This window comes from Citrus sinensis, chromosome 6 (genome assembly GCF_022201045.2).
Source record: "Citrus sinensis cultivar Valencia sweet orange chromosome 6, DVS_A1.0, whole genome shotgun sequence".
NCBI classification, from domain to species: domain Eukaryota; kingdom Viridiplantae; phylum Streptophyta; class Magnoliopsida; order Sapindales; family Rutaceae; genus Citrus; species Citrus sinensis.
The window spans coordinates 21,050,691-21,063,883 of NC_068561.1; the positions used below are offsets into that span (position 1 = coordinate 21,050,691).

Here is a 13,193-nt window from a genome sequence, read left to right on the forward strand (position 1 = left end):
ACAACTTTTCATAAGTATACAACTATCTTTTCGAACTCCTTTGTTCTTTATCATCAATTTACGTTAATTATGATACTTCCCATTTAGATACATATTAGGAACTAAGGTGTTATACATACCCTTTTTGGAGAAAATCAAAGGATATAAAGGAGTAATAACATTTTAGTCCCCGTGGTGTATTTCAGTCATTTCATTAGGAGTGGGGACCTATTTGGCACAAAATGATATAAAACGTCATCATTTGGCAAAACAAAAAAATCAGGGGTCCTTATGTAATTACTTCATCTGGAAACCATTAACACAACACGGGCCCCAACAGGCTGGAGCTCAAAACTTGAAAGCCCTGGACCCCTTGTGTTTTTTGAACAAGGCTTTTTATTGGAGCCTGGGTTGCAAGATTTGTGCATGTGAAATAAGCCCAATAAGAAAGGAGTTCAGCGCGCTGGTGAGCCACAGGAATCTTACACTGTGCTCACGCTTTCGGAATAACAAAATTTATCCAGAAATTGATACTAATGCCACCATGCACGATTATGCAGTTTTGCAAATTTTGTAGTGGTTGATGAGCCTTAGAGATCGAGTTATCCATGCACGATTTCTTGTTTTCTCCAATCCAACGCCAGTGATGGGAGGCCTAACTTTCTCCGAATTTAGTTATTATTGGGTTGAATATCCAGGTTATTCCCAATAATAAAATAATGGAAAAATATTCACCGTCCACCCGTTTTTTCCAACGTTTTCAAAAATATACAAATCCTTATTTTTTTTGTTGAAATCCACTTAAATTATATTTTGTTTCACTTTGCCACTTCCGTTTGGAATCCGTTAAGAAAACTAACGGAAACTTAAAAAAATGATTATTTTACCCCCAAAACGAAAATTACAATTTTACCCTAAAAAAGTAAAAAATAATAAGATTTAATGATGAATATCATTATTAGTACGTTAATGAAGTACAAAAAAATCTTAACTACTAGAGATTATAACTCAATGAATAATAAAACTCTACTTATCTTTAAATTCAATTGATGATTTGCGAGATTGAGCTATTTTTAATACTATTGTTATAATTTAGCATTCTAATTACAGACATATTTAAAAAAAGCATGCATTTGATGGTTGTGGAATTAATTTCTTTATTGATCGATGAGAAAAATAATTAGATTTAATCTGATTATTTTTTGTAATTTTTAAGGTGAAATTGTAATTTTCGTTTTGGGGGGTAAAATGGTCATTTTTTAAGTTTTCGTTAGTTTTCTTAACATATTCCAAACAGAAGTGGAAAAGTGAAATAAAATGTAACTTTAAGTGGATTCCAGTTAAAAAAAGAAGAAATTGTGTATTTTTAATAAAATTAAAAAAAATAGGTGGACGGTGGATATTTTCCCTAAAATAATTAATGCAAAGCATCAGCCTTTTGAGATCTATTCAAATGTGAAGTAATTTTTATTTGCTCTTTCTTTGCATTAATTCACCCATAGTACTCTCTTGAAGATTGGTAGCAGAAAAAAGAAAGAAATTTAACACATGAGAATAGGCACAATATATTGGTTGATTGAACACGCCACAGTGAAAAGGAAGATGATCGCTGTGGCAGCCACAGCGCACAAACACAAAATACCTCTTTGGGGGCAAACTGTGACTGCTGCTTCAATCTATGACAAACAAACTTAAATCAAATTGGAAAATTACATTGCGAAGTGAAGCTTCTAATTCAGATAGTAAATAAAATCACACAACTTGGCGAATAGAACATATGGTTTGTACCAATGTGAGGACTAAGAGCAGAATGGCAGCGACAGTTCCAGTGCCTCTCCAAAGACTGTTAAAATAAACTCTCTTCAATTTCAAGGTTGACACAGCATGGTTCCAAGGATTGTCGTAGTGCGCTTTCAGATCCTCAAGAACGTCACAGTAACAGAAATCATCTAAAACAATATTTTTGCAAAATTTATTGAACATATTTGCTACCTTGGCATTGTCGCCCACATGATTATGTATAATTCCTGCTTCAACAAGCAAATTCACATCTTCTTCATCGTTGATAAGAGAATCCATCAGATTGATATAATTGCAAATGTAGGTTTCGGATGGATAGTGACACTGCTCGAGGGCCATCAAGTTTCGAAGCAAGGGTTCCGTCGTGTCATATATTTTAATGGCTGGAATTTGAAGCTCCTGTACTTTGAACCATGGCATGAAACTGAGTAGCCTTTTCTTCTCAAATGTTATATTGAGAAAGCTTTCTCTTTCAACAAGCTTGAATCTCACTCTTGATTCTTGCAGTTTGACTGCACAAGGTATCTCTAAATTTGATCTTCCACACTCTGGTCTCGAGAACCTCATTGTCAGAAGATATCTATTCAAATCAGTGAAGTGTTTAAGTTGGACATCAACACGTCCAAGAATAATGGGCGTATAATTGCCGATGTTAAAATATTCGAAGAACAAACAAGAAAGATAAAAGAAGGAGGGGCAATCGATATTGCTGGGGAAGGCTATCATATATAATTCCTCAAGGACAAAGTAGGGGAGCTGATTTTCAAGCATTTCCAAATCCAACCGAATACTAACGCGTAATGGTGTGTTGTACGGCAGAGCAGTTGTACTTTCTCCAATCCATTCATAATATCTCAAAAACCACTCGATGATAAAGACAGCATCATATAGAATCATTGTTGTAAACTCAAGTTTTCCAAGTCTTGGCGTCTCTTCATAACAGTTGCGAATACGTTGCTCGTGATTCTGTAAGAAGGTGACAAATTCCTGCCATGTCTCTGGAGTGATTCGTTCACTAAATTCTCTTCTATATCTAATTTTTTGCTTTTCCATATAAGCTAATTCTTCTTTATCGTGATGAAGAGGGCCTATCGAAATTACCTGAGGCGTGTAGGCTTCTTCATCTGCTTTGCGGATAGCTTTAGGAACCCTGTAAATACAGCACTCAGGTTGAGGCTCCAAGTTTTCTCGCTCCTCGTCAACTAGCCTTTCTTTGTGTTCTTTAAGGGAAGCAAATGTTATGAAGCCATTCCTTTCCTCCTCCATGTTTCGAGTCCTATATATGCGACCACTAGTAACAAATTAAACGACGTCCTTCTGTAATAAAATCAACCCTTAAAAGCAAAACATATATAATGCTATTAGACTATCAGAAATAATTGATACAATCATTGAAATTTGAGCACGAGCCAACCTGCTGAGCAGTTTAACTTGCTGGACGGAAGCAAATACTGACGTGGTTGAGAGCGCCGGATTTTATATGTTATATATTTGGCTCGATCTCTGTCTTTTTGATAATGTATAATACATGCGGTACCCTTCACAAGTTACTTCCACTTCTGCTTGTTGATTGCACGAGTACAAATCAAGTGGTGTAAATTATTTCTATAATTTGTAATTTTGGAAGACTTGAGAGTTGAGTCAATGCCATGTGACAACTGATCCGTGGACGATATTAGTTGAGAAAAACATTCCTTTCCGACAAAGGGTGTCCCATATACTCTTATTAGGCAGATGGCAGTTAATACTGGTGAAGAAAATTAAATGCAGGAAAAGGTCAATTTGAGATTATGTTGACTCTTAAATTTTGGGCTGTGGCTAAGTTACAGTATCTGTAGCCCTTTGCACAGTAAAATAAAAAGTGGCTCAAGTGGGACCCACAGCCATTTTGTGAGAGTGCTGTAAAGTACAGATACTGTGCGTGGCATTTTCCTAAATTTTGAATAAAAAAATATTAAATTTTTATTATAATATTTTTTAGTTTTATTAACTCAAAACAATGACTCCAATATTTTATGATAAATAGAAATATAATTTTTATTTATTATATTGAATATAATTGTTTAATTTAAATTTATTTTTTAAATTTTATATTGAGTAAACAATAAATTATTAAATAAATAAAATAATTTTTACATACTTAAAGTAAAATAATTAAAATGATTTTATGTAATAGAAGTAAAAAAATGTATTATTATTTATTTATTAAATATTGAAGTTTATTAATATTTAAATATTTTATATTATTATTTCAATTTAAATCTAAATTAGTATTTAATAAAATCTAAATTTATTATAAAATATTAAATAATAAAGGTAAAATAATTAAAATTTAAGATATAAAGAATATTTTAATACAATACAGTCTAAATCCTACCTCTAGTTATCTTCAATAGGAGGCAACTTGACATCATTTAGGAATTGCATTCTAATCATTAATACTATTATTATTATTAGTAATAGTAGTAGCTTAATTGTTATTTTAATTAAAATAACTTAATGAATTAAAAAATATAAACCATAAGCTATTAATGATTAGGTTGTAGGACTATTCTAATCATTATTACTATTATTATTATTAGTAATAGTAGTAGCTTAATTGTTATTTTAATTAAAATAAATTAATGAATTAAAAAATATAAACCATAAACTATTAATGATTAGGTTGTAGGACTAAAAAAACAAGCATTGGGTTTGGACTTCAGCCAAATTTTTGGAAATTTTTTTTTGACATTTTGATTAAATTAGAAAATTAAAATAATTTGGTAGAATTATGATTCCATGATCCCGATTGAAGTCCTGACTAGTCCTAAGTTTTAATAAAAATAAATTTAACCTCAAATTCCTATCTATTTTTAATCATTTTTAAAATGATATACCGTATCATGTACCATTTGGTATGAGATTTTTTTATTTTGATTGGGATTCGATTATTTCTACTAACTTTAATTGGCAAAAAAGTTTTAAATTAGCTATTTGAGAATGTTATGTTGATTAATAAAGTTATAATAATCTACTATTGTTATAATAATATATAATGTATTACTTAGAAATATTAAAGCTCCTAATATTTAGCTTATTTGGGTGTATAGGCTTATTGAATTAATTCATATCAATATGATTTAATTAGAGTCGAAGCATCATAATTATGAATTTTATTCTTCTCTTCTTTTGCAAATTAATGTTAATATGTTAAACATATTCCTACTATTTTGAATATTAAATGTCGGCATACCAATATAACGTCATAAAAAATAGTATTATTTGGGAAACTTCACTATAATTTGGATTGAAACTTAAATTAGTAATCTAGAATTGCATTTTTTTATTGTTTTACGTTGAAGCTCCTACCTTTAGGTCTAAACTAAATTAATGGCTTAATCTAGTGAAATGAGTAATTGGTTAATGTTTTTCTAACTTGAACTGACGATATCTATTATTTCATTTTATGATTATTTTTTATTCTTTTTTTAATTATTTATAGTTCCAGTTCATAGTACATGAGATGGATGAAATGAAGAAATTGTGAATGATTTTTAATTAATTTTTAATATTTTAAATTTAAATTTTATTCAAAAATTAAATTTACTTATTTTTTATTTGTTTTTTATCTTTAACAATGAAAATTTAATGAAATTTCTCCTAATTTTAATTGTCTAATTATTTACAAATTTGAAAGAATTCGGACTTATGCATTAAAATTTTAACTCTTTAACTACTTTAAATTTTCAAAAAAATAAAGATCATAATATTAATTACCAAAAAGACACATCCTTACTGTAGACGCTGCTTTTCCATTAAATCGGACGGTGAAGAGCTGAATTCATAAAAAGACAAAATGTGTGGTACATTGCAATTGTTGCGACGTAGGCGAGTCCTGTATAATGCATGCGGCACCCTTCACAATTTACTTTCCCTTCCGCTCGCTGATTGTACGAGTACAAATTAAGTGGTGTAAATTATTTCTATAATTTATAATTTTGGAAGACTTGACTACTTGAGAGTTGGGTCAATGCCATGTGACAAATGATCAGAGATTCCCAATCGGCGGACGATATTGGTTGAGAAAAATCTTCCTCTCCGACTAGGGTGTCCCATAAACTTTTAATTTGGCAGATGGCAGTTAATAGTAGTAAAGAAAATTAAATGCAATCATCGACACCCTTTCAGAGTTGGAGAGGGGTCATCCCACAATCCGATTTTCTATGGTTTAGTTTCTCACTCCACATCCAACGGCTGATGCTGCAGTCTGTAGCTTACAGATCTGTAAGCAAGTCAAGTCCAATTTGAGAAGATAATTATATAGATTGTTAAATTTTGAAAAAAAAAATTAATTTTTATTATAATACTTTTTTTATTTTATTAATTAAAAAAATGATTCTGATGTTTTTTAATAAATAAAAATATAATTTTTATTTATTATATCGAATATAATTTTTATTTATTATATCGAATATAATTTTTTAATTTAAATTTAATTTTAAATTTAGTATAGTAAACAATAAATTATTAAATAAATAAAATAATTTTTACATACTTAAAGTAGAATAATTAAAATGATTTTATGAAGTAGAAGTAAAAAATGTATTATCATTTATTTTTTAAATATTTAGGTTTATTAATATTTAAATATTTTATATTATTATTTAAATATAAATATAAATTAGCATTTAATAAAATTTAAATTTATTATAAAATATTAAATAATAAAGGTAACACAATTAAAATTTAAAAATATAAAATATGTTTTAATACAACGCAGTCTAAATCCTACCTCTCCATAGGATTGTTTTATGCTCATTTTATTGTATTAACCATCTCTTTCATGGAGGGTGATGTAATTATAAATTACAGCCAAGCATGAGTTAGTACAAGAATAATATTTTAATACAATACAATATAGTGTAATACAAACTATCAAATACACCTTAAAATTATAGCTGTTAATTTATTATTTTATAAAACGACGGCATCGCATGCGTGTTTGAAGGCAAAACGATAGCTGGTGCTTCTCTTTTTACAACTTCGCTGGTGGGGATCTTCTTTCATTATAAATGGCTTCTTTTCGAGCATATTTTCTCATGAGAGTTCATCGTACTAATTGAGCCACCCAATTTGGGAGTTCATCTAATTACTTAGTAATTGACTTGGTGAGGTGCCCTCTGTTGAGAATCATAGTAAATTTCTTTTGTTTTTGAATATGCCCGAATTATATAGGTTACTAACAGGGATATAAACCCAAGTTAATTATACATAGATAAGAGATCCACAATTAAAGCCTGGTAATAAAATTTACCAAAAATATAATACGTCCCCAAACCCTCAATTTTTAGTTGCCTTACCAACTCAATCTAGAAGTTATTTGGACTTTTTTATTGTTATTTCTTTTTCATGTTATTGCTACGTCGTATAAATTTCTGCCCATTCAGATAGTGGTAGTGCTCGATAGTTTGGTATTGATCAGTTGACAAATGGCAGAAAAGTCATTGCAAATGGGTACATACATTTCAACTGAAAATAGTACATAACCGTATACGTAAAGTATTACAATGAAGAGCCGTTAAGCATCAAAGGCAAAAATATACATATCAGTATTGCAAATTAAAGCACAGCATCTAGTTCCTAATACAAATTATGAAATCACACTGACATGATAGAACGTATGGTCCGTATCAAAGTGGGTTCAAGGAGCACAACCGCGGCGACAGTCCCTGTTCCTGTCCAGAGATTGGTGAAGTAAACCCTTTTCAAAGTTGCCTCGGCATGGTTCCAAGGATTGTTGTAATGTGCTTGTAGGTTCATGACAACGTCGTAGTAACAGGAAGCACTGCCGGAACCAATGTGTTGGCAAAGATGGTTGAACAAGTTTGCTATTTTAGCAGTGTCACCCACACCATTTACATATAATTCCGGCTTCAACAAGCAAATTCACATCTTCTTCAGTGTTGATAAGATGATCCATTAGAGAAATATAATTGCTCACGAGTGTTTCTTGGGGACAATGACACTGCTCCAAGGCCATAACGTTACGAATCAAGCATTCGGTCCCATCATATATTCCCAATATGTGGAATTTGCAGCTCAAAGCTTGACGGGATAATCCGTAGCAGATTTGGCTAAATAAAAAGAACACTCGACTCTCAAATTGTATTTAAATCGCATTTAAGTAGATTTTTATTTTTAATAAGTCAATTGATTAATCAGGCTCTTACAAAAATATAGGGACTGCAACACTTATGCTGCGGCAGTACAGTTACTCCAAACGCACCTTAAGAAAGAGTAAATTTGTCGCGACATGAAGGAAGCTTAATTTTCATAGTAGCCTAGAAAATGACTTTAAAATGTTATAATAATATTAGTATAATAATAAATAAATATAATAAATTAGTATAAATTTTCCTAAATTATTTGCGTATTTAATTTTTTTTAATATTATCAACTTATCAACACATGTTTTATTAATAGTAGCCTAAAATTCTCGCTAAGTTTATTTAATAAATACATAAATAATACAATAAATAAATTTATATAATTTATAAATTATTTTAATATTAAAATTTAAACACTCCCCTTGTAAATTTTAGTGTAAATAGTGATTGTGCCAACTCCTTTGCGTCCTCTTTGCAGGAGCCCAATAATTTGACTCGGGCGCAACGCTTTCTAATCGAGCCCGACTTAGTCAGCCCATTTTCTTAATTATTCAGCAGCCCTCTAATAGTTGATAGATGTTTACAAAGTGAGTAATGATATTAGAATCACTCAAATGATCTCAACAGACGCCACTTCTCACTTATTTCCAAAACTTTCCCTAATTCTCTTTTTTAGCCGGCTCAACAGCTCTGATGTAATCCAAAAATTTTCCACTTGTATGCTGAAGCCATTTCTGTCCACACAATGTTTGAAGGCAGTGATTCATTAAAACAAATAAATGAAATAAGTAACAAGTTGCCAAAAAATTGAAAAAAAAAATTTAACCCTAGAAGTTATTAGAAATCTAAGAGAAGGATTGAAAAGTTGTGATGGGTGTTTGGTGAGGGGGAGAACGAAGCGAAATGGGGGAAAATAGGAGAGAGAGAGAGATAAAATTTTGAAAACTGAAGTTATTTTGGTGGGTAGTTTAGACATTTCAATTTAAAATGAGAAAAAAATGGGGGTTAATGAGATAAGTTGAGATAAGTAGAGTCAAAAACATAGAACGAAGCTATTAGCATTCCTTGGTAATCCTTTCAAATCCTTTTTTCTAAATACACCCAATATGAATAAATGAAAATTTTGATCACTTCTAAAAGTGCCCCTTTTTTATTCCACAATAAACCCTTTTCATACCCCAGTAAAATAAGATTCTTTGCAAAATATTTTCACAATCATCACGTGTTTAATTAGCAGTCTCCTAAAATAGATAGAATATATAGTGATGCAACCATGATTTCTTAATTTCAAGTTCTCTTTTTCCTTTCAAACTTCTCCTTCAGAATGAATAAACTTCTCTTTACAATTTCATCAACTTTTGTAGTAGTGTCTCCGATTTGTTCTTAGATTCTCTTTCTAATCTTTTATTTATTTATTGTTTATTGTTCAATGTTTAATATTAATCTGAATATTGGAACTGAACGCCTTAAAATATTTTGACATCTGTAATAGGCATTAGCCAAAAATTATGTTTTAACTATACAAATGAAAATTGAAAACGACGCAAGTGGAAGGGTTGTAATTCAATTTAGGGTTAAATTTATACATATAGATAAAAATTGTTTTATTAGGAATTTGGAGGGTGTTAATAGCTCTGCACTTAAATATATTAATAGTAAAATATAAAACCAAAACCAATGACTTCAAATCTATTGTTCCTTGTCGTTAACTTTCAACTAATGATAAAAATATTTAGAGTTTGACCGAGTGATTTTTAAATAATTTTTTTTAACTAGTGACTTGAATTTGAATTTTTAGAGAAATATGTGTTAAAAAAATCAATTAGGCTTTGCTCATATCCTAACATATTTTTCTTTAAAGAAAATATAAAAACATTAAAATGCGTAATAGAAGTGTTATATTCCCTTATTTACCGAAATTACTCTGTGTTGGTTGGGTGCTTCATGTATCGACTCTCGTCCTTGTCATACATAGGACTTTAAACTGGCCTAGGTTTTGAAACGTTAAAATTGTAGTCAAAGAGATCAAAATCTGAAAAATCCGTCAGAGTTGCAATATTAGAGGACCAAACTGAAAAGAAAGTCTATTTTACAGGCTCAATTATAGATACACCTAATTTTGAACTGAAAGAAAATTTCATGCCTTTTCTCTACTCTTATTACCACTTCTTATGAATTAGAATATCATTTCACTTCAGTTACAAAGTAAATTACATGTTCTCTTTGAATATGATCAAGATTTTGCATGCTTGTTATTTTTTACTTCATTAACAACATATCTTCAAATTGTCATGATCAGAGGTTTAATCGAGTAATTTTCTAGCAGTCTTCTTTAATTGGCCATTCATGTCGAATTGAAAAAGAGGTTAGAACTAAAAATTTTATCAAATCTTTGCCTACCCTTAAAAAACAAAATTGACTAATCATTAATTTTTATTAATTTAAACAAAATTCAGGGGAGAACCTTCATGGTAGTTAACTTACATAATCTACATCTAATATTTAACGATTAAATCTTTTTCTACACCCAATTTGATTCACATAGCTGCTTTCTTGAACTGTTCAAATGAATGAATGATATGTACAAGTGACATAGTCTTATGCTATCAATACTACTCATCACGATCGACAATTTATTTTTGGCTTTATATATTTCATGGTATAAGTAAATGTAGTATTGAGAATCAAATTTCCTTAATATGCGCAAACAATACTAAAAGTCCTCTTCGTTAATGTCTAACTACATTTATCGGTAAAGGATAACCTACTTATTGGTTAGGCTCTTGCAATAGAAGCAAAAGATAATAGATCAAGCTAAAAGAAATACATTTAATTTGGGGTGGGAAGGTGAGAAGCAAAGTAAATAAAAAATAATCCAATTACATTTTCTCTATCGGTGCTGCTGACAAGGGAGGTTTTTCTTTATGGAGAATTATGACATTCTCATCATTCTTAGGATTTGTTTTTACTACTTAAGTCTCCAATAAATTTTTAATATCCCGTATATTTTTTTCAAATTGACCCATTTCATCCTTGGTGTTAATATCACAATGTTCAAGGAAAATGCGACATTTTCAAACAAATTGTTTATCATCTGTAAATTAAAATTAGTTAATTTATTTTTTGAAAGATTACATTTAATTTAAATCGCACCATTGATGGACAGGTGATTTATTGCCGCTTTGCGACTTAAAAAAAAAACTCAGTTAATTATTATTCTTTTAAATGCTGGCCTCGGACAAATTGTTAACTTGGCATTTGATTCAGTCTTTCACTCCTTCTAAATAAATTCAGAAAACCCTACATGATTAACGTTGACCTGTATTTAGTCTTAATTTGTTTAATCTTACTCTCAAATTGCATTTGTTAATTGCAAATATGCCTGTAACTCTGGAAACAAGAGAAAGTCAAGGTGATCACATGTAGCAGTACATATACAAGTGGAATGAAGCGGAGGAGACACATGATTGAATAAAGAGGGAGAAGGAGACAGGGCTGCAGCACTCTCGATCATCTCCTCCCGGCCACTATATTTATATTTACAGGTTCATTCGGAATGCATTTGTTTCATTTTACTCTGTGTAATTTAATTTCTTTCTTCCAGGAATGATGCTGGTATCCAAAAAATTAGCGGATATAAAATTGGAAATACCATTATCCGTTCGATTTTACACCCTAATGCATATAATTCTGATCTGATTATCACTTTGAGAGTTTAATCTATGAAATATATTACTAATCACCATATTTTCTGTTTTGTTATGTTTAGGACTTGAAACTTCGAGGTGGAATGAATAATTCAATAACAATTGCTGCCATTGAAGAACGAAAAGAGTTGATAATTGACGTTAGTGAAAACTTGGAGCCCCGAGCAGAGCGTTGTACTTACAGGGTCCCTACAGATCTCCGCCAAATTAATGAAGAAGCCCACCCTCCCAGGGTGATATCAATAGGCCCGCTCCATCACGGTAAAGACGAATTGGCTGTTAAGGAAAAGCAGAAAATAAGAAATAAAAGAGAATATTGTAAAAGAATTACACCTGAGAAATGGCAACAAGTTATAAACTTCATAGAGGGAAACGAAAAAAAAAAATTCCGCAATAGTTATGAAGAAAACTTTAAGCTCGGAAAACTTGAGTTCATAACCATGATTCTATATGATGCTGTGTTTATCGTTGAACTCTTTTTGAGAAAATATAGAAATGAAAGTGATTTTCTGCTAGATAGACCAGGCATTTTAGCCACTATTTGGCTGGACTTGATATTACTTGAAATCAGATTCCATTCCTCGTCCTGGATGGATTATACAACTTGGCGTTCCCAAACCTAGGCCCTGGAAAGGGCTATCCTTCCTTCATTTTGCTTTCTTCTCTGTTCTTAAGTCAGGGTAAGTCCAATGATGAAATATCTGTCGAAGTTGCGATCGAAGTTAAACACTTGACCGATTTGGGCAGATATTTTGTTACAATCAAATACCTAGATCCACAATCCAGAGAATGTATCAGAGATTTACCTTGTGCTGTCAAATTGCAAGAGTCAGGGGTGAAGTTTAATGGCACTGAAGGAGAATGCATCCTTGACGTAAGATTTGTAAAGAAGAAGCTCCGGATCCCGTTCTTGAAATCTGACGAGCTGCAGATTCCACGGATTGAAGTAACACCACGGAATGCTAGATGTGGAACTTGGTGGCCTTGGAGCAGTGTCACTATCCGGACAGAACCCTCGTGCCCAATTATAGTGATCTAATGGATATCCCTATCGACACCGAAGAAGATGTAAATTTGCTTGTTGAAGCAGGGATTACATCCAATAATATGGGCGAAAGAGCGAAGATGTTTAATGCACTCCGCCAACAAATTTCGATCACTCCTTCCACTCATTAAAATGACATCATCAAGGATCTGGAAGACACTATGATAGTCCTTGGAACCATGGTAAGGCAAACTTGAAAAGGGTTCACTTCACCAATCTTTGGAGGGGAACTGGAACTGTCGCTGCGATTATGCTCATTTTGCTCACTTTGATACAAACCATATGCTCTGTTCTGGAAGTTGTGTGATTGATTTGTGTAATTGCTGTATTGCAGTGTCTCCCTTGGCTGTACTTTTTTATCTATGTAATTATAAATTTGATACTTGACTTGACTGCTTGCCATTTTAATACTACATAGCTCATATATTCTCAACCAAATCTGTTCTACCAATTTCCTTGACTTTGATTGTTTCCTGATTAACAGTTTCGTTAACTTGAGAGTATTGAAATATT

The 13,193-nt window shown here is 31.3% G+C and overlaps 1 protein-coding gene across 1 annotated transcript; it reads right to left on the bottom strand.

Annotated features, from left to right (window-relative positions):
- Nucleotides 1-1,731: 1,731 nt before the first annotated feature.
- On the bottom strand, nt 1,732-3,045 carry LOC107177510 (putative UPF0481 protein At3g02645). The gene has a single exon (XM_015531371.2). It carries the CDS (start codon nt 3,043-3,045, stop codon nt 1,732-1,734), a length of 1,314 nt encoding a protein of 437 aa, XP_015386857.2.
- Nucleotides 3,046-13,193: the final 10,148 nt, after the last annotated feature.

What these genes read in the sequence shown, in the direction of transcription:
- LOC107177510 (XM_015531371.2), bottom strand. Translation starts at nt 3,045, where the DNA reads ATGGAGGAGGAAAGGAATGGCTTCATAACATTTGCTTCCCTTAAAGAA.